General features: G+C 47.2%; 1 protein-coding gene across 5 annotated transcripts in view; it reads left to right on the top strand.

The window, feature by feature from the left end:
* Positions 1–5,400: 5,400 nt before the first annotated feature.
* Positions 5,401–22,327, top strand: part of FGFR3 (fibroblast growth factor receptor 3) — a 54,840-nt gene continuing 37,913 nt past the window's right edge. For 4 of the 5 annotated variants that reach the window (XM_063157534.1, XM_063157533.1, XM_063157532.1 and 1 more), the window contains exon 1: positions 5,401–5,581. In XM_063157534.1, the coding sequence (XP_063013604.1) occupies positions 5,401–5,581 (181 nt within the window). The remainder of the gene's footprint in view (positions 5,582–22,327) is intronic. The other variant, XM_063157535.1, reaches the window with a different exon arrangement.

The raw sequence follows: 22,327 nt of genomic DNA, 5'->3' as shown, positions 1-22,327 counted from the left end.
AATTAATCCTGTATATTTAATATGCTGATACATGTTTGATCCACCCACCCTACCTCCGCAGCAGAATACACCCAGAGCAAAACTACCATGGGAATTGCAGGAAGACAGCCATACAAATCAGGCTCTAAATGTGGCTGGGCTGATGTCAGACTGTGTCTGCACTGGCTTGAGGGAGCATACAGTCTGTATTAAAGCAGAATTGAGCGTGACTGAATTGTGCCCGTATTGGAGCTTCCTCCCAAGTAAGTCAATCTTCCACTGAAAAAGAGCTTGCCTTAAAGTCATAGCAATAATGACTAATATTGACAACAATTCTGCTGTCCCTTACAGATGGAAGACCTGAACCTGTATTTATTTTAGGATGTAGCTGCTTGTTCTGAAAGCTCCCAGGCCACTCACTACTCATCCCTTTCCCTGCCTTGGAGTGGGGCAGAACAGGGGAAAACCCCTGGAGAAAGGAGAGCCACCAGGCAGCACAGTGGGGCCAGGACCTAGGGAAGAGTCCAGTGTGTGTGTGAGCTCTAAAGGGCTGCAGAAAAGGGAAGTTCTGTAACCCCTGGTGCAGGTGAGCAGTCAGGGTGGATGGCAGCAGCAGACAGCTGGTGCCCTTTGGTGGCCACATCCAGGAGAGAAGACTTCAAGGGCAGCTGCTGGACTCCCAGAAGCTCCTCTTGGCAGTGTGAGATTTCTCCTTGCAGGCACCAGCCTGCACAGGTAAGGGATTAGACAGGCTGTGGCTTCATTTCAAATGCCCCTCAAAGTGAGGTGCCCTGCTACAGCTGCAAGTGCGACCCTGCTGCACACACATTTGCCTGAAGTACCCCTGTGGCCATGGCATGAAGGGGTCTGGCAGGCAGCAGTGATCTCTGTCTCATCCCCTCCAGGCTCCAGCATGCTGCCTTGGTTTACTCCAAGGACAGGCAACACCCAGCCTGTGCAGGTGGTCAGTGACACCTCTGAGAGCCACTTGTGACCCTGGTGCAGTGCCACAGCTGCTGTGCTGAGTCAGCATTGTTTCAAGGTCTGATTTTAAATCCTTGCTTCTCACACCCTCCACAGGCTTGCTCCAGTTTTTTTTCTCTTTTTTTTCTTCTTTTTTTTTTTTCTCCCTACTTTCTCCAATTGCCTGCTTTGCTTACCAGGCTGACAAATTATTTTACCTCTGCCAGCACCTCTCCATGTGCAGCTCTTGCAAAAGAGATCCAGCCTGCCGCTCCAGTTCACTTCTTCCTTCTTATTTCACCTCAAATAAAACAACTCACTCCTTGCAGAGCCTTCTATTCCTTGTCTGTTCCAGGCTGCTCAGTGGGAAACAAATCCAGCAGGATAAGGTTTTGTTGCAACCACCTCACAGAGGATGCAGGCACACAGAGATCCTTCACAAGGTGCTTGACTGCTCACAGTGTTTACCCTGACAATCATTTGGATCCTTAATCTTTGCAACAATGACTTTTGAGCTGGAAATTCAATAAACCAGCCTGGAACTGCAGTTCTAAGGGCTGGCTAGCTAATAAAAAGGGGTTTAGCCGTTCCAATGCACCTTATTGATATAAATGGGTAGTGACATGAGCTCTGGAAAATGTACCCCAGTGCTGGCATCCACTGATGCTATTTAACCCTTGAAGGCTAAGGGTGAACTGCTTGGGATTCTACTCATGCACACTGATACTGACCTCTGAACCAATATTTCAATTCAGTTTCATGTGAGCCCGTAGCATTCAGCTGGGCAGAAGGAACAGCCTGTTACAGCATTGTGAGGCCACAACACTCAGTCTGGCTCACAAGTCACCTAACAAGACCCAGTTTTGATAAGAAATATTTGGGAATATTTACTGTGTGTACTTAACCTGATATGGTTCAGCAAATTATGTGATCGAGACTCTGATCAAACTTGCCAGCATATTAAAGCTTCCCCTACTTCATTGCTCTGCTCCAACTCAGTCTTGATTCAGGAATTGCTTTCTGCTGACTGAGGAAGCAGCTCCTGTGAGTATCAGATGTATAGGGGCAGCAGACCCCAGTGCAATTTTTGCAAGATCCTTCTTGAGGCCAGAACTTTGCTTGAGCGTTCTGGCTGTCGTGGTATATCTGACAGCTCAGATGTGCAGGGGAGAGCTTTGCACAGCTCAGATGTGCAGGGGAGAGCTTTGCACAGCTCAGATGTGCAGGGGGAGCTTTGCACAGAGCACAAAGAGGACTGCAGGGGAAGGGAAGTGATTGCAAGCTCTCTGACAGCGATGTCATCAAGGCTGACATTGGCATGAATAAAGCCTCTCTCCCTTCATGCCTCTCCAGAGCCTCAGTCCCAAGGGCTTTGGGACAAACCTCTGACAGCCTGTCCTGTCCCCATCTCCTGGACAGAGAGGCAGAAGGGACTGCTTAAAGCATTCCCACCTGGAGTCAATTTTGCTCCAGTTTTTTTGACAGCATCCTTCATGTAACTTAATTTGAGACTATCAACAGGTTGCACTTTCACAGAGAGAGATTAGCAACCTCCCTCTAATGTAGGGCGTTGGAGAGAGGCACGAATGGAGGGAGGGGGTTTAGCCATACAAATGCCCCCAGGGTCTGCAAGGCTCTCCAAAAACAGTCCCAGGGCAGCCAATCTCAGTGGCTGAGCCCTCAGTGGGGTCTGGGCAGACAGAGGTGTGTGACAGTGACAGGCTTGGAGCCACTCACTCAAAAAAGGGCAACCACTCACCATCCCTGAGCTGCTGAAAGGGGGTTGATTTTCATCACAGACAGCTTTGGATATTAAGGGGATAAACAAATATAAAGTTCTGGGAAGGGAATTCTTATAAAGGGTAAAAGGAGAACAAACATGCTGGCAGAGAAAATATCCCTACATGAGGGGGGTGCATGCTCCTAGCCTGAGGGGGAAGAAAAACTTTGGGGCTAATATATGGCTTATGGCATAACAGTGCTGAAATAAATGCAACTGTGTTGTGGAGGCTTTACTAGCCTATGTACATGGATTTTTTTTTTTTTTAATAGTAAGAAAGTGGCTGAGACACAGTCCAGAGCTGCAGGTTTGCTGCACAGCACTACATCCTGGGCTGCCTTACAGTGGCCACCACTGTGACAAAGCAGCATCAAGAAATCTGTACTTAATCGGGTCTGTGCTCCCCAACACCACATAAGTGTTCTGCATGGTTAATAAATGGGAAATCTAAAAATATCCTGCTGCAGGGAAAACTGCAAACCTTGAAGTCCTTCGTACAGGACTATCTCAATACCCATTTGATTTCCTGTTGTAAAGGGCTTCCAAATGTTATAAGCTCTTGGTTTTTTTTCCAAATGAAAACCAGTTCAAAACCATTAAAGGGCTGAGCTAACTTGATCCACGGTGCAGACCTTTACATCTCCCAGCAACCTCAAAACTCTCAGGGTTCAGATCTGCCGTTTCCATCCTGTTACTCCAGGAGCAGCATGACCGTGTTTACCCTCACCGGACAGAAAGGAACAATCACTGTGGCACTTTTAAAACTTCACACTCACAGTGTGAAAAAACACACTGATTCCTCATGGACGTTTTTATTTTTTTCTGCGAATTTAGGAAAGCTCCTGGTCCTCCTTTGCCGCTCTCTCCTTGGAAAATTTGGGTAGTGGTAGTAACAATACTAACACTTGGTAGCATAGGAACAACAATGTCACAACAACAATCTTACCCTGGTGGCTTTACTTGAGAGCAGAATTTGGCTCTGCTTTCGCAATTCTGTCTTCAAAGTAATGACCCCAACAACTCCTTGTGCAGTGTTATAATTATGATACTGTTGTTTTAATTTTTAGTGATTTTTCTGGCACCTCCAGCACAGCAGTTATGAGAGCAAACATCGTACAGCTTGATGTGCTGCCAAACCTTCTCTGTGACGGTGAAATAAGCACATTTTATTTATATGTCTGCTTTTCCTTCCATTGTTTTCACTTAGAACCGACGGTGTCATCGGCGAGGGTCTCCGCTGACATGTAGGATTTCCTCGCCGCAGCCCCGTCTCAATGCTTCCCCACACAATGCCACAGTATTGAGATGTCAGAGCCTCTGTGCCTGATAAAGGTGTCAAGAGAGATCCAGGCTGCAGCGACAACTGCGAACGCCGAGCCCTCCACGGCGGCCAGGAGCGATCCCGCTGTTTGCCCTCGCTGCGAGCCAAAGCTCCGCACTGCCCGCCTTTCCTCTGACCCAGAAAAACTCCCCTTGACTCTTATGCAGGTTGGGTTTTTTGGACCCCTTCTGCAGGGCATTTTCAGTTCTGATAATATCTGCGTCTATTTTCAGCGAATGAGCTGCTGTGTCAAGTGGGATTAAAGCGGAGCTGTGACTTCTCCGTATGAGGCAGCTCAGCTCGCTGTCAGCAGGAACTGATGCATGTCACTTCAGCAACTCGGCCGTGCCGGGGGTCTCTGAGACGACCACAATACCCCGAACCGTAACTGTGGTAGTGGCTAGAACACGGTAATCGCAACTGTAAATGCGACTAGATCCATTTAGTCAGACTTTATTAAAACAGCTAGTCCAGCGGGCCGAGGAGAACACGCAGAGTGGAGTGGAGTCTGTCATTATCCCATACACGCACCGCAGCGATTATGCGTGTGGGGGAGTGAAGTCAGGGCGCTGGAAGCGGGCGGCTTCACTTCGGGGTACAGAGTGGCAGCCATGCAGAGGGAATGGGTGCATGGGCTGACCGAACTGCTGCACGCACAGAGCTGTCCCCAACCCACGGATCCCCTTCCCGCCGCCTCTCCTCAGCAATCGCGCTGTTCCGGGCCAGCAGAAGGGGACGCGCGGGTGACGGCCGCGGGATGCAGCAGGGGAGCCCCGCACCAACTCTAATCCCGGTCTGTGGGAAGCGGTGCCGCTGCCCCCGGGGGCTCGGCGGGCTCAGCCCCCCCGCGCAGCCGCGGGGCCGGGCGGGAGCGGAGCGGCGCGGGGCGGGGCGGGGCGGGGCGGGCGCGGCCCCCCGCGGCGGCGGCGGCGGGGCGGGGCGGGGCGGGCGGTCCGGCGGGCGGGGACATCGCGGCCGCCCGGCTCCGCGCCCGCTGCGCGCCGAGCAGACGCAGGAGCGCCGCGGCGGCGGGCGGGCGGCAGCGGCGGCTCCTGCGGGCGCTCCCTCCCTCCTTCGCTCGATGCGCGGTGCGCGGCCGGCCGCGGGGCTTGCGCAGGTAGGCGCCCCGCCGCCCCTCGGCGCACGGCTTCGCCCGGCCCCCTGCACTTTTTTTACTGCTCCCGCACCACTTTTTTTCCGCCTTTTTACTGTTATTTTTCCTGTTCCTTCTCCGTGCGGGCACTAGGGGCGGGGGGTTTTCTCGTCCTGCTCCCCGCGCTGAGCGCCTCTCTCCCTCTCCCGGCAGCGCGGCGGCGGGGCGGAGCGGTGAGCGGCGGCAGCATGCGGCGGCCGGGGGATGTCTGAGGCGGGCGGTGCGGCGGCGGCGGCCGCGCTGCCCCGGCGCCGCTCCGGAGGCATGCGGGCGGCCTGGGGCTCCGTCTGGTGCCTGTGCCTGGCGGCGGCCGTCGGCGGGATGCCGGCGGCACGGCGACAAGGCGGCGGCAAGGCGGCGACGAGGAGCGGCGGGCAACCGGCAGGTAAGGGCTGCGCGGCCGCGCACACACACACACGTGCTCTGCGGGGACCGCTCCGGCCCGGCCGCGTTCGGAGTCCCCGTCCCTGAGCGAGCGGAGTGGGGCGGATGGATGGAGAGCGCCGGAGGCGGCTGCGGACCGGGAGTTACGAACGCGGGGCCGGGGCGCTTGCACCTCGCCGTGGCTCGGGGTAGTCTCGGAGGCGCCCAGGAGGGACAAAGTGCTTTTAAGAGGATCCCTGTCTGCCAGGTGCCCTCTCCCAGCAAGGCAGTGCATGGGGCGTCCCGTGGCTAGCAGCTGGGAAGATGCTTGCGTGCGTGTGTAGCGGCGCATCTTCGGCGCTCCTCGGGAATGCTCTGACTGCGTGTGCTCGGGTGGGAAAAGTAAGGAAAGGGCATTTTATATCCTCATATTGGGAGCAGAAGGGGTGCTTCCACAGCTCCGGGTAGGCACAAGCTGGGTTGCAGCTGAATAAGGGCTGTGCTGAGAAGGGAAGCGCGTTTCGGGGGAGCCGGTGACGATCTCCCCTGGAGTGGCAGCACTGCAGTTGCCGGTGAAAAAAAGTTAACACGTCGGGCAAAAGCTGGGTTTTGCTTTTTGCCTTCTTCTTTCCAAGTAATATACGGCGGGTTTGAAACATCGTGTCTCTCTGATCCGCCTCAGCTGCTACCTGAGTCCCTGTTTATTTTTTAAAGCTCTTTAATGGAAGGGAGCCCCCTCGCAGCCCCCTGTCCTCCGGTTTGCATGTACCCGGCAGAAAGTTTCCATTGTTCAGGAAAGGGTTTGAAGCCTGTTTGCCAAAAAAGTGACAGGGGAATAAATGGACTTCATGGAGGCTGGGGGGTGGGGGGCATTACTTTCCTACCCCTTTTGGTTAAAGCTATAAATCACACAGGGGGTTGGGTTTGTTTTCAAGAAAGTCCTAATAAAACACCAGATTCTTAGTGTAACTCGTTTGGCTCATTTTTCACAGCCAAAAGAATTGATTTATGGGGCAACATCGCGGGGACTTGGTCGGAGCAGATGAGGTCGGTGTGCGGAAGGCAGCGAGCAGCCTGTGCTGGCCACAGGGCTGCGAGTGACAGAAGTCAAGTGTCCCCAGCTCGCTCTGGCTTAGCCTGAAGGGCGCGTTGGTGCTGTCACTTCAGGCACAGTCGATCCCATGGGGTGAGGAGCAGCCTCGGTGGCGGCCTCAGTGGTCCCTGGGCTTCCACCCTCACCTTCAGCCCGTAGCTGGGGTCGGTGATGTGTTGAAGTGCTGCTAAACCCTTCCCGTGCTCTAAGATAGTTTTGCAAGTTAAAGCTGTTGGAATCGTAGCAAGTGGCACACTCGAGGTCACACGGTGGGAAACATCCTTCCAGTGATGTCTGTGAAGTGAGGGATGGGTTGGGATTTCCAGGACCTCCCGTGGAAATCCTCGGGACAGGCTCTCTTCCCTCTTGGTCACCTTTCTCCAAAGCCAAGGTGGCACTGTCAACTCTTGCTCTGCTCCCTGGAATGGGATTCCTCCCTGAACCAGGAGGGTTCCCGCCAACTCCAGCCCCTAGCAATGTCTTCAAGAGTTGCCCCATCACTGTGGGCTGTTGAAATCTCCTGTGGACAGGGACTGTGAAGGGAGAGACAGCTTTTCAGTGCCAGTGGCCGTCCCACCATCATCTTCCACATGGATGGGGAAGCGTGAAGCCAGCGCTGCTCCCCCAGCTCAGTGCCAAAGCCAGCGGCTCTGCGACCCAGAGGGCACCCACTGCCTCTCCGACCTGGGGGGGAAAGGTTGTGCAAAAGAAACTGTAAAGAATATAAACCTTCAGAGCCAAGTAAAAACACATTTTACTTTTTCAGTCTTTTTGAATTGAATGGTAAAAAGCAAATTCTTTCTCCTAGTCAAATGGGCCATGGGGTATTGGCTCATTACTGAGGGTTGTTGTTCGCTGGGCTTTGCATTTACAGTCTAAGGCCTTATTTTCCATAAAGGGGCTTGGAAGGATTTTTCCCCAGTGATCTAATTCTCCACACGGGGCTGTGAAGGCTATAACAGCTACTGCTTTGTGCCTATACTCAGCTACATAAAACACACATTGAAGGGAGGCATTCTCGAGGTATGTGTATGTTTGCTAATATGAATACTGGCTATTAGCGGAGGTGGAGGGGGTGCAGGTTTTAACATCTCCGCAGGGAGGTGTTCGGCTGTTGGCAGGAAGGAGGCAGATGGCGGGGCTGTTGCTGAATAGAAGCTAAACTAAAAACACCAGGGGCCTCATCTGGGCTGAGTTTCTCTTCTCTCCCGTTCTCGGAGCTGCTGTAGGAAGAACAATGTCAAATTTCCCCCCTCCTTCTTTTTTTTTTTTTTTTTTTTTATGAATGAAAGTGAGAGAGGCAAGGCAGGATTGAATGTGTATGTCATTCAGGGGCTATGACAGAGATGATTAGGGAGGTCAGTGAACTCCTTTGCAGCCTTGAGCATGCGGTCACTCTATTCAGCAGCCACAGAATAGACATCAATATAAAAAAGCCCGTCCAATTTGCATTAGTATTCAGATAAAGATATTACTTCGTACGATTTGTGAATGTCAAGTAATGCTGGCTGTTTTCTTAGAGAGCAGCCCAACTGAAACAGCAGCATTTAACTTTTATGAAATTCTGATAACCAACCATCCTGTCTCCTATAACTGGCTGTGTGCGTGTCTGCACGCGGTAGATGTGAAAAAGGCAATTTCTGGGCTCTTTAGGATTTGTGTTGCAATAGTTAGCTGCTGAGGCTGTGTGAGTGCATTGAAAGAGTTGTATAGAGAGCTGCTAATGTTTGATCAGGTTTGTGCGAGGAGGGGAGGGGAGGGCAGAGCTCTCCCAGTCTGTCAGGAGCAGGAACCAAAGTTTCCTTGTGGAAGGAGTGGAATTGTCACCCAGAGTTTTAATACTGCACAGGCATTTTTTTTTTTTTCCATAACGACAGAACAAGGATCGTTTAGGGATTTTGTTGATGTTTAATGGGAGGGCATGTACCAATTCCTGTGACTTTTTTTGTGTGGAAAGAAGTGGTGATGTGCTGGCTGCAGTGTTTTTCATGCAGCTGATGGCAGCTGGGCTCTTGCACCCTTCCAGCATGAGCTCAGTGAGGGCTCCAAGGTGTAGGGTACTCCGATCTGTGTCACTTTGCTTTGTGTATCTCAGTGTTTCAAAGTTCATCCTGAAGTTGTAGGGGTATTGAAGCGAGTGCCAAGTGGCCCTGGCTGTTCCTGGAGCTGGCCTTGGGGTTTATGTGTTCCAACCCTCTGCAGAGAGTCTCTCTTATATTGATGGTGCTGCTTACTTTGTGCCTTACACCAGAAATGTTTTAGATTCAGTGGGCAGCTGTGAGTGATAGTTTTGAGATTAAAACTTGATCCATTTGTTCTCATGAACAGTAGCAGCTAAAGCTAGTTAAGTCTTTAATATTGAGACTAGCCTATTTTGCTATATGCAATAAAATAAGAGGACACAAATAAAAGATGATGAAATACCACTTCTTAAAAAAAAAATAAATCTATTTCTTACCTTGCAAATAGTGAGCTAGAAACTGAACTCTGTTCCAGTGCAGAGATGGACTCAATATATTCAATAGTAGCTGTATAAATGATTTCTTCTACACCTACTGACATGGGTCACTCCAATTAAATCTGAGGATTTTTTCTTTTAATAAAGACTTTATTAGCAGCTGCTGAGTAGGAAATGTGATGAAAGTAGATCTGAAAATTGTGTAGCAAACTGTTGATCTGCTAATTAAATTATGCAATTAAGGTAAGCCGCTCTAACTGGCATGTTAACTTTTACAACTCCCTCAAAAAAAATCCTCAGTGCTGTTTGGGAAGGTGAACCTGTCCTGAAGCCTGACTGAACGTGGTGAAAATTAGGTGAACACCAAAGAACTCTTGATTACAGCATTCCCACTCTATCCAGACCATTTCCATGCAGTGGGACCCAGTCTGCTGGTTGCTCAAAGCTGAAAGTTTTCATAAAGCTGCAGGAAGGTTCTTCCCCCACACCTTACAAGGCTGAGAAACAAAATTTTTCCTTTTAAAATAACAGTGAACTTTGATATCCACCTGAATGCTTAGAAAGCTGTCCTTTCTGAATACTTACTGTGTACATCTGCTATTCACTGAGGGATCCTGAAGGATAGGGAATCAGCCTGGTTTGTGAGCAATTAATAGAATTTTCAGTTTATAAAAGCTTTGGATCAATGTGTTTCTGGCAGTGATCTCTCATTGGCATGCAGAGCTGTGACTGAAGACATTTGCTGCACCTTAATTTTAGCTAAGGTTAGGGCATGGCCTGCTGGTGGCTTTTTCTGGTTGGTCATTGAAGTGTGCAGGATTCAGAGCGGGAGCCTGAGCATGAGCCATTCATGGAGAAGTGGCTGTGCTGTCATCATGGTTTAGCTTTTGGCAATTTTTGCTATATATAAGGTAGACCAGACCCATCAGGCTTATAACAAATTCAGATATTTATACTGAAAATAGAGTTGAAATTCCCTCTGCAGTTTTTCCAGCTCAGCTGAGCCTGATACACAGCTAAACAATGAATCTGGCTATTATTCTTATGTTTCTTATGTTTGAATAGATTTCTGTCTTGTCTGTCATGGACTACATGCTCGTAAATTTTCATGTATCCTGGGAGTTTCTCTGACTCTGCATCAGAGTCAGTTTCTTCCTTTTTTTCAGACCCTTAAAAAACACTCCAGCCTTGAAATTGCCTGCTGACTCCAAGCCATTGAATAGAGTGGTTTGATGTAGCTGATTCAGTGTTTGCCATTTCATCTCTTTTAACAGCGATTAGTGATAAACTTGATTGTACATGTACAAGACTGTGTGCCAGAGAGGATGGTGCCTGCTAAAAGCTTGCCTTACACTGGGTTTTTTCAGCAAATGGGACTTTGGTTCAGCACAGCCACTCGTGGTATGTGGCAGCAGGCAGCCCAGACTGGAGGAGGAGTAAATCTGAAAGCATCTCTCTGCAAAGGCTGGGCTAAAACCATGTCTGAAGCTGCATACAAAGCCGAAAGCACCTTAAAATACCTTGTTACACCCTGAATTTTTTTTTCCTTGGCCTCCTACATAGCTTGTCAGTTTAGCTGTTTCCCCTCTTTTGGCTGTTTATCTGCTGGTCTTGTTAAAAAAAAAAAACCTTTTTCACTGAGGTAAAGCTGACTCCTCCAGTGTCTCCCTTCTCATACGCTCAGAGCTCAGGTTGCCAAGTGCCACAGTGTGATTTAAAGCTCTATATGTGTGAAGAAGGGCTTTTTTTCCTGCACTGAATGCTGTGTTCCTGGTGTGCTTACCCCTGAAGTATCTGCCCCTTGGCTTGAATGACCAGGAAGTTTCTGCAGTATCAAAAGCAAACAAGCACTGTGAGATACGGGCTGAGTAAAACCTTTAGCAAACTTGGTAGTTAAAATGTGAAAGGTAATCAGATGTAAACCTGCCCTATTATTCTGATAGGCTATCAGGGCTTTTGCATTCAGGTGGATAGAAACTAGCCAGGAGGTAGATAAACCAATTTTTTTTTTTTTTTTTTTTGTGCAGTGTCACTCAGGTTACTCAATGTAGCAAAGCTATTTTTGAAGAATAGCAGCACAGTCAAGTAAGAAAACATTTCTCCAGTCACTGCTTCAGTTTCAGATGTATTAATCTAAAAAAGGGGTGGTATTTATTGCAGAGGTGGAGGGTAGGTCTAGTGTGCTCTTCTTGCCTTCTCAAATCCAGAGAGCAAGGCAAGATAACGAGCTGGTTAAATAAAAAGGTTATATTGAAACTTGGAAGTAGATCTCTTTATCATGCAGAACTGTATGCAAAACAATTGCCGTGTGCTTACATGTTTAGCATCTGTGAGATTTTGGGGCTGTGCCATTTCTGCAGGTTGTGAGGGGTTAAAAGCGTTATTAACTCAAGTGAGAAGGATTCCAAGTTTTTGGGTGAGGAAGGGATGGAGCCCAGGGTTGCTCTCTGGGAGCAGGCTCTGCTGCACAGGCTGCTGTGTGTGCCAAAGGCGCTTTCCTGGGAACATCACAGCACCAGGACCTGTTTGCTGTTTGCAGCAGCACAGCCAGGGATGTACTCTGACCTCCTGAACCACCTGCAGGTGTCACACTGACATACAGCATGCTGGCTTGGATTGTCTCCCCTCATTTCCTTTTCACCCAAGGAGCCAAGCCATCAGTTAAGTTCCTTGAGTATGAGGCTTTTAGGGAAAGACAGTAACAGACAATGATAGACAATGATAGTTAGATAGGCATGCCAGAAACCTCCAGAGGTGGCTTCCCAGCTGTTGCTTTTTCACAACTGATAAAAGTGTTTGTGAGTTTATCTTAATTTAAAACTGTTGCCCTGGAAATTTGAGTGTTTATAGTTGATTTCACTGAGCTACCTTTTGCTGTTCACAAGGAATCTCACTAATGTATTTCAGCTGAGTAGTGAAATCAGTAAAGCTTTGGAGACCAATGCTGGGTTATAAGGATTGGACTATTATCCAAAAGCAATGGATTTTAAGTATTTTGGATTTGACCTGGTTTGAATTGGGTGTAGGGGAGACAACAAATTAGCTGGGTATTGCTTAGGGGCCAGATCTTGTGGTGGGGATGTGTGTGGGTGGGTTCTCACTGATGCCAGGAGGGAGGAGTGGTGTGAAGTAACAGGCGAGAAGAGGAGGACTTCACTGTCAGAGGGCTCCAAGGAGAGTGCTGAGGATGAGAGCATCTCTGATGCTCCTCTCACAAGAGGCAGGTGGCACCTGGCTCTGAAAATGGGGTTCAGGCATGGTCCTCGTAGCAGAGCCGTGTCCCAGGAGCCATCTGGTGCCCTGTGTGGCTGGTGGTGCCTCTGCAGAGGGGATTTTCTGGGGGTTTCACTGTGGTGAGTGTCAGAGGAGGTCATGTGAAGCCCTGGAGCTGTTTCTGTTCCACAGGGCACTGCAGGGTAACTGGCACCACCCTGAACTGACAGCTCACCCCCGCTGCTCTCTCCCCCTGGGGAAGGTGAAATACACCTCTGTGAGTGCTTTTCTTTGGAGTAAAAAAGGAGCTACAGGGGATGTCTCTGGATCCAAATGATGGGGCCAGCCTTTCTCAACCTTCCGCTTTCCCTGTCAGAAAACTGAAAAGATCCCAAGAATTAGATTTTTAGTTTTATTTTGATGCTTGACAGAGCCTGTAAAGATCCTTCACAGCAAATTTGGCTCCCAGTTTGGAGGGTCATTGCTTTCTTTAGGGGTTTTGCCATTCTCTGCTTCTTGTCCTGTAAAAATAATAATGAGGTCCTGATCTTGTGCCTTTTCAATCCTAGGCAAAAAAAGCCCCCATTGATTTCCAAGAGAGCAGGCTGAAGCTCTTCACAGTTCGTGGTGGGAGCAGCTATTTAGCATAAGCAGGGATTGTTTGGGAAGTTTTCTAATGACCCAAACATTTTAACAAGCAGAGGAAACTCTGGTGAGTAAAAGGGCTCCCAGTTTGGGGGTGGAGGTCCCTGGAACTGGCTTTCAGTGACCTCCATTCCTCTCCAGGCAGCTGTAACACAGACCTTCACTTCCCATCTGCTTTCTCTAACTCCAGATTCCATGGGAGCCTGTGGCAGCATCACAGCCCAAGCTCAACACCAGAGGCAGCAGTGACAGCCACCACTCAGCTCCCTGTGCCTTTGTGTGGGGCTGTGCTGGCCACTGTCCCCTCCTGCGCCATCCTTGCTGCTGTTTTATCAGTGTTACCAGCATCAGCCCCAGTGCCATGACCTGCAGGCAGCACAGTGCACCAGGAGAGTGTTAATAATTTCCTATTAATAATCCTGTGGGTGAGCTGAGCCCTGGGACCCTGCCCCACACAGGAGCCTGTGGAGGAGCTTTCCTGGCACTTCCTGGGCAGACAGAGCACAAGAAAAAGTTTTCCCACAGGATTTTTTTTTTTTACCCTATTTTCATGGGCAAGACTCAAGTACAAGCAATTCCCTCCCAGCAAAATACTTCAGCAGCTTGTGTGGAGACTGTGGGGCCTGAACGAACTGGTGATTTCATTTATTTTTTAACTTCTCTCTATAGATTCCCCCAGGAAAGCATTTTGTTTCTAGGCAGTAGCAGGTTCTGTGTGAGATGTGCCTTGGGAGATGGGAGTCTCACAGCTAAAAGTGAAGAGGAGAAACCAATTGCAGTGAGAAGGTTAAGGAGTTCTGAGTGTGCACTGACAATTGGCATGTTTGAGTGAAGATAAATCCTCAATGAGCCTTTCTTTAATTAAAAGAATGATTGGAATTAAGCACAGTATCATCTCTCCTGATCAGTATCATGAGTACCTGTACGAATAAAGCATTTCTGAGGAGGGAGAGAAGCGCCAGATTTTAATCTTCCTTTGGTAGCCGATGTGTCTGCCTTTTGCAAGGGCATATTTCTCCCATGTCTTGGAGTACCCAGGCTTGTTGACAGTAAACAACTGTCACTTGGCAGTTTATGAAAGAAGAATGTTTTAACAAAACATGTCCAGTTTAAATAGTTATGTTAATAGGCTGGGGATTCATGCAGAACTGAGGGGATCTGGTAAATGGAGGTACATAAATTAGCTGGGATTTAGAACCATAGGATTGTGGATTGGTTTGTGTTGGACAGGACCTTAAATATCACCTTGTTCCAACCTCCAGTACTCACTTTGTAAGAAAAAAAGCTGAATGCAGCTGGGGGAGAAAAATTAAAAAATGCTTTTCATTTTTACAGTCAGTGTGTTATGCATGAATTCACAGCTTTCTGTGAAAGCATAATTCTTTTTTCCAAAGAAAATTCCGAAAGCCTCTTTCTTCCAGCATGTGCTGGGTTGGGCCTGGGGGGCCCCGGGGTGGGATGAGCTGCGGGACCCCAGTGCTCCCACCGAGTGCCCCAAATGCTGCTCCCAGCTCCACAGGCAGCGTTTGGGCTTTGCAGCTGCCCTGCCCTGTCCTCAGCCTTTGCCTCGCGGGGTGGTCGCACGAGGAGGCTGCAAGAAAACTTTGGCTCCTGATTTGTGAATTGATTAATTACAGAAAGGAAGGGGTGAGGGAAAGTAAGGAACAGCAGATGGTGTCCTCTCTGCATTCCTGCCCAAGGTTGCTACAAATCCATCACCCACCTTCTTTTGAGTTAAACCCTGCTGGATGCAGTGAGAGATGAGTGAGCGCAAAGTGTTTGTTCCAGCTCAGCCCAAAGTTATCACTGTCAAAATATAATGAGTGGGGGCCTGGTGTCAGGCACTTGAAATCTGTAGTCAAGCATAAAAAATGTTTCAGGCTTTCCAGGCTCCTGGATCACCCAGCTTGGGAAGAAGGGTGTAAGTGGCTCATGGGGGATACTGGGTAAAACCACTCTCCTGCACTCCAGCTGCCATCCTGGGATATAATAGAAATATATTAAATATATTAAATATATTAAATATTAATATTATATATTATAAATATATTAATACATTTTATATAAATATAAATATATAAATACATTTTATATAAATATAAATATATTATATTTTAAATATGTTTATATTAATATATTAATATAGTAAATATGTAATTATATATTATAAAAATATAAATATATTAAATGGAGTTTAAATACAGAGTACTGTGTTACAGATATCCCAGTCTGAAAGAAAGTACCTCAGAGACAGCAGCAGCACCTTCTGCCCTTGTTGCAGTTAGGGCAGGAGAAGTAAATGGGAACCACCAGAGTTTTGACAAAGGGTCCCACTCAATTTTCTTTTGCCCAGTGGTTCAGTTAGTATTGCCATTATTTGAACTAGGAGCCAAAGGAAACCCAAACACAGAGCCTCCCACTGCAGAAATGGTTTGTGATGTGCCCAGGCAAAAAAAGGAAAATAACTCCCAGAAAGTGTTAGTGGAGTTGTGCTGGGGCTCCAGCCTGTGAATTATTTACTGAAGGAATAAGATTTCTGCCTCATTTTTAAGTGCAGGCATTCTGGCATCTTGATTTTGGGGAGGCAGTGGGCTCCTGCATTGCAAAAAATCATGAAGCAGATGGGCCAGCAGGGGTTCTCCTTTTGCCCTGTCCCCCTCAGTGCAGGGACAGAAAGGGGCAGGTTTGCACCCATCCCTGTGGTCTCAGTGCTGGGTCACTGCCTGAGCCTGGGTCTGGTGGCCCCATGCCCTGCAAGTCCTTCCTGTGAGGAGTCACTGCATGCTCTGAGCAAGATTGTCTTGTGGGTGGAAGGTGTTAGTCCTGGCAAAAAAAGGGCCTGAAGCCTCCTCAGGTGCTTTCCAAACACATGTAAATGTTTGAAGTAGAGGTTTTCCCCCTCTCTGTCCCCTCCTCCCAGTGCATAGCAATGAAGTGCAGACAAGAGGTGCAGTCTTTGCAGCAATAACTTATCCCAGTGTTTGATCCCAGCTGCTTTGGGCATGAGACAGAGCACTTGGAGGGGGGACAGGGGATGTTTTGGGGCAAGCAGGAAGAAGAGATGACCCTGGATTAGCCACCCACCCCTGGAAAGGGAGTGGAGGAGGCAGAATGCTGTGTGCAGCTCTTGCTCCATGTATGGGTTATGCATCAAGTGAGGTTGTTTAACCTCGTGTTTTCATGAGTAATGCACAGTGACGCTTCATCCCACCCAAGGGAGCATGACAGGAGCTTTGGTGCCTGACTTTCAGACAAATCCAGCCCTTTAGTGGCTGCTGGGCTCAGTTTTTATCATCTCTATCTTCTACCTGGCAGAGAGCTGTTACCTTCCTCCCCTGCCTTGCCTGTTGCACTGACCATCTTTGGCATCACAGCAGCATCCATCTAATTCTTAGAGGCTCATTTGCACAGAGAAGAATTATTAAGTGCTTCTGGTGGGGAAAGGAAAGGGAAAGCTGTGGAAATGAGAGTCAGAAGGATGGGGAATATATCCCGAAGTGCCTGTGAAAGGTCCCTGGTTCATGCAGGTAGGACCAGCCATGTCCTCTTGTGAGAAGGTGGAAATAGCCCTCTGAAGAGAGTCTCCATTTCCACACAGCAGCGCTAAAATATACCTAAAAAGGGGTATCTAGCCTGCTTCTGGAAGCTCTGGATCCTAATGTAGTGCAGGTTGTAGATGATTATTTGGGAGCCCTAAAACTGCTTGGAGGCAGTGGGAACCAAGACACGCATGACTTCCCTGAACTCTCTCTTAATTTGTAAAGTGGAGTCCCAACCCTGCTGTAATAGATAGGGTTACAGGAGACCATTAAAAGGTCCCTCCTGGTGAACCTGATGCCCTGGTGCTGCTGCTGGAAATGATAAACCTCTGCATTCAGGTTGGATGGTATGCCATGCCCTGCGTGTACGCAAGAATGCATGGGAGCTGGTAAGTCCTGCTAATTTAGGGGTTGTTTTCCAAGTCTGTTTTCTATAACCCTGTAGACTTAGTACAAATAAAGAACTGACTAAGTTTCCTGTGAGAAGCGCAGAACAAATGCAAAGGGTGGGATTTGAATGCAGAAAGGTGATAACACAAATGTATACAGAAACAGCAAGTCAAACAAGCTGAAAAAATATTGTAAGGTTGATTTAACAGAGCAGTGAACTCAAAGCTGTCTAATCCCTTTAGCAGCCTTCTTTAAAGAGGAGAAATAAAATAATTTTTGACACTACTTTTCTTTGCCATCTCTCACAACTCTTTCTAATAATGCTAAAGGATAAAACTTGAGTTTAGCACAAGGACAAAGTGTTGCAGCTTTAGTTAGAGGTGTTTTCTAACAAATAACAAAATCTTCGTTTGTCATTTGCAACATTAAAGTGGATCAGACTTCTTGAAAGGAGATTACTGTTCAATTTCTCCAACTGGGGTACCTGGCACCTAAATCTCGCTTGAGACTCTGAAATAACAAGCTTGGTTTTATAAGATGCTGAGCCAGGTCAGGCTCTGCATTTAAATCGTTTAAGCACTCTCAGAATCTGGCTATTCATTTTGATGCATAGATATGGATTTCAGAGCTTAATCACTGACCTTTGCATTTCAAATGTTTGACCTTTGTTTTCTTTACTAAGTATGCAGACAGAGTGGCCCCCAAATTATTATTATTTTTCCCTTTTACACAGCTGAAAACGGCCAGCAGAGAAGACTTGAAGTTCTGCATCTTATTACTGAGAAATAGGGATCTTTGGAAATAGCATTTTATGTTACTCAAGGGAAACTTGCAAAAGGGGAATATTTTCTTATTTTCATTCACGAGAACATGATCCTTCATATATCTAAAACCTACAATCAGTTGAAAAAAAACCCACCCAAACTACCCTAAACCTTTGCCCTCTCTTAATCCCTGTACAAGAGGGTTTTTTTTTTAAGATGTCCTTTTCTCCCCCCTGAAATAAAGGCAATTGATAGGCTTATAAACAAATACCAAACATTAAGTCCTAATCTCCATATAGAGGAGCCTGACCCTTTTTATGGAGAGAGAGGGTAGAGAGAGGAAACGGGGCCAGGAGTTTCAGGTTTAATGCTTATTAAAGTTTTAGTGGGTGGGAAAATGCAATCAATAAATTTTGTTTAATGCCTCAAAACTGGTGTTAGTTTTCACTAGCTACACCGGAGAGTAGTTTTCATTTTGAAACTGGGACACTCGTAGTTGGAATGACAATTAATGTGGAGTGAATATGGTCCCAGTTGGAAGCTGATTTTTTTTGAATAGCATGAGAACTTCCCCCACCTCCCTGCCTTGGCTCCAAAGTGGGGTAGCTTCCGTTTTTAATTAGCAAACCCGGCAAAATTTAGCTCATTGTGAGTTTCTGATCCTTTGGCCCAGTGGATAGCTTGGATTTCTCCATCTTGCTGTCTTGAGGCTGTTCTTTTTTTTTTTTTTTCCCTTCAGTTTTGGTGCGGGAAGGAAAGGGGGGCTTCAGGATACTTAGGATTAAAGTCATTGTTTGGGGGTATTTGCAGCCAGCTGCCTGCATTAAATGAAGATTAGAGGAGTGCACATTAAAAGTGCAAGGGAAATACAGAGGACCTGGGATTTGGGAGCTGCATAGCTGTGAACCGAAGGGGAAAGGTTGGGGCTTTATGGCAAATTTTTTCTGATGCCATGTGATCTTAAAGCCCACTTCAGAAAGCAGCACAAGTAGCTTCCAGGGCAAAACTGGCTTGGGAATTGGAAAGGGAGCAGGAGCATTTGCATCCCTTAGAAAGTTCTTCTGAGGTAAACCTAAACTTTTGAACCTGGGGAACTTCTCAAAAATTCATCTGCAAGAGCGCTTGAGAGGTGGTGAAATTTTGATAGAACCGACCAAGTAGCTGAAAGCCCACCCTGGAGGTCAAAGCTCCAGCAGTAATGAATATTTGAAGGATTTTTTGGAAAGAAATGAGGGTACAGAGAAAGAGCCCAGGAAAAAAAATAACCAGAAGAATCATTCAGCAACATTGTAAGAAAGTTTGAAAATATTTCCAAAGATACAGCTGCTGTCCTTTTGCTATGCTTCGTGGAGCAGTCATTTGTGAAAGCTGTGTCTGTAGCAAACTCTGCTAATTGCTTGGGGTGTGTCACCTACAGAACCCTCCCGGTAACCTGGAGTAGGAGGGATGCTGTGGGTGCACTGGTGCTGAAGAGCACAGGTTTGACCAGGACCTCCACAGTTTGGTCCTGCCAAACTATGGTTTGGACCAAGTTCTGCTCCAGTGGAATTTGGGGCAAGCTTTGCCCAGTCTGTTGGGATGCTGGGGAGCCTCCTTCTGTGCCTCAGTTTACACAGCTGCTGCCACTGGCTTTGAAAGGGCTCCTCGTAGTTGCTTGCTTGCTGCAGTGATGAGGGTTTTTTGGACTTCCTCAGGCATGTAGAGCAGAAATGTAAAACATCAGCTGCATTGTGGTGGGATCTGTCTGTCAGCATCAAGCTGGGATGCCCGTGCTGTGCTGAGCAAAAGCTGGGGCCGAGTTGGCCACTGCTCTTCAGAGGCAGCAAGAGGCAAGACACCAAAAGGATGTGACAACACAGTCTCTTGTGCTCCCCAAGCATCAGCCCAGGGAGTTCCATCACTGCCTGGAGCAGGGAGCAGTGTGGGATGGCCACGTTTGGCACCAGGGTTGGGTGAGGTGCTCTGTGTGACCTGTGGGGTGCAGCTGCAGGGGTGTGCTCACCATGGGGTGCAGCTGCAGGGGTGTGCTCATTGTGGGATGCTGCTCTGCAAAGGTGTGCTCATTGTGGGGTCAGCTGCAAGGGTGTGCTCACCATGCCAGGCTGGGGCTGGTGTCACCCTGCTGTGAGTGTGGGCTGCTGAGGATTGATGCAGCTCATTGCTGCCCTCCTGGAGGAAAGCACAGAGACTTTGGCACCTGGGAGAGCTGGAACCATCTGCACGGGCATCCTTGAGCAGGAGCTCTCACAGTCTGGGGACACAGCGTGCCCATGCTGCCTCCCATCTGCTGCTCCCTGCCTTTGGGGACCATTCATGGAGTGGAGACATTTCACATCAGTTCTTTTATTTCTCTAAAACAAGTTCCATGCTGAGTTCAAAAAGTTCAATGCAGAGCTCTGAGCTAACTAGATACATACAAGGGGTGTTGGCTTCCCTGTTTTCAGTGGGGAGCTGACTGGCTGTACAATCTGGCCAGATTTTAGGGAAAACTCCCCATCACTGCTTGTCCTTTTAAGCCAGCAATCCCCAGCTGAAGGCTTGGGGTCAGTTCTGGGCTCTCAGCAGCAACCAAAGCTTTGTGCCTCTTGGAGGGGTTTGCATTCCCATCTCTTTAGGTGTAGCCAGGAGACCCCTTTGATTTGTTCTCTGGTGGGTTTTTTCCTGTCCTCCTCAGGGCTTCCAAGTGTCAGAGGGAAATTCTCCTGGCCAAAGTGTTTTTGTAACTGTTTTAGCTTTGTGACAATTTATTTCTTTAAACTCTCTGTGCCTGAATTGGGTGATCTATGAAAACAGTCCATTAAAAGGAGGATACTGTAGAGTCCTGATGAATCCTGTTTTCTACTTGGCCGATGGAACAGAAAGCTAATTGCCAGTAGTAAATCCATTCAAAGGAGAGCTGGAGGGAGGGAGAAAAGCTAATATTCCTCCTTGAATGCCATTTAATCTCTGAAACCTTTCATGCAGATGTAAATTAGGATTTGCACAACAGAGTCAACAGTTGCTCCCTAGATAAGGCAGATTTGCAACATCTGCTTTTTCCATTTTGGAAGCTCTTCCAAAGTTGGGGATAGCCAAGCTAAACAGTAGAGATTTTTTTAATTCCTTTCCATAATCTCTTGTTTATAAAGAAGGCTGCATATGACAGAACTAAACCTGGTTATTGTTTTGCTAATTCTCTGAGAAAAAGGTTTGCTTTTCTCCCAAAACAGATCTAAGAAAACCCCCACAGGGTTTTAACACAGTGCAGTTACTTGTTAATGTCTTTGAAAGAAATGTCTGGTAACAATTGCATAGGCCACTGCAGTGCAAATACAGTATAAACATTATTATTATTATTATTATTATTATTATTATTATTATTATTATTATTATTATTATTATTATTATTATTATTATTATTGCAGCTGTTTTAAGCTTGTCCAGGAGAACTGCCTCCTCCCAAGCAAACACTTGCAATATAGGAAAGATGAAGTGGTACTTTTGAGTGATCTGGTCTAGGGGGAAGGTGTCCTTGCCCATGGCAGGGATGTTGGAATGAGATAATGTTTAAGATCCCTTCCAACACAAACCATTCAGTGGTTCTATGATTCTGGGAAATAATGGAGGCAAACCCTTTTTAGATGTGATTATCTAAAGACATATTTTTATATCACAGTTTAGACTTTTGCAGATACAGATACTTTGTTTTTGCAGTATTTTATTTCTGGGTGTGAGCCCCACTGAGCAGGGGAGATAACCCAGCACAAACACTTTGGGAGGTGATACTGCTTCAGCAAAGCATCCTGTGCTGCTGTGGTTGCCAGAGCAAGCCCCTTCTTCCCAGGATGGCTGCAGCCTGGCATGGGGAAGTGTGGTGCAAGAGGGCTCCTGACCCAACAAGGGGAGAGGAGCTGGGGAAGAGAAAAACCAGAAGGTTTTATGTAATACTTTTTATTTTATAAATAATAAAAAATATGTACATGTACACATTTATATAATATCATGTATGTATTTGATATATTTGCTGTGCCAGGCTTTTGGGGTGACAGGGCCATAGCCAGACAGGAGTGTTCCACCTCTGGCACCATCACATCTGTGCAGAAAGGAGGGGAAGCTGTGCCCTGCATAAAGCACTGCCAAATGTATAAAAATATATATAAATATAAAATATACATAAAATATTTATGCAGAAAATATATATTTTTTATACATATATAAATATATATTTTATATATAAAATATATTTTTATAAATGTATATTAAAAAAAATATATGTGTGTGTGTGTGTGGTGTGGTTCCTTTGGGGGGGTTACACTGAGGCCACTTGTCACTTTTCCTGGCTGCTTCTTAGATTCAGACAGATCTTAAATGAGCAATGTTTGATAAGGTAAGTGTTTTATTTCCCTTTTGGGAAGTTTGCTTTTCCCAGTGCAGAAGCCCCAAGGTGAGGTAGGGAAATGACTCCATCCTAAGAACAGACACACAGGTATTGTGAAAAACACCTGAATATTATCCAGTGAGTGAATATTACTCAGTTAACACAGGTAGGACACTTATTTAGAATAAAGCAGGGCTAAATAGACAGGACACAGTGCTGGTCTGAGTCTGGAGACAGTGTACAAGCTCTTTGCCACCATGGCTGTGTTCATCCCCCTCATGCTGGAGGTTTTCATATACCTCCAGCAAT

The sequence above is a fragment of the Melospiza melodia genome, chromosome 5 (genome assembly GCF_035770615.1).
Source record: "Melospiza melodia melodia isolate bMelMel2 chromosome 5, bMelMel2.pri, whole genome shotgun sequence".
Classification (NCBI taxonomy): Eukaryota; Metazoa; Chordata; class Aves; order Passeriformes; family Passerellidae; genus Melospiza; species Melospiza melodia.
This window is presented reverse-complemented; position numbering and strand designations above follow the sequence as displayed.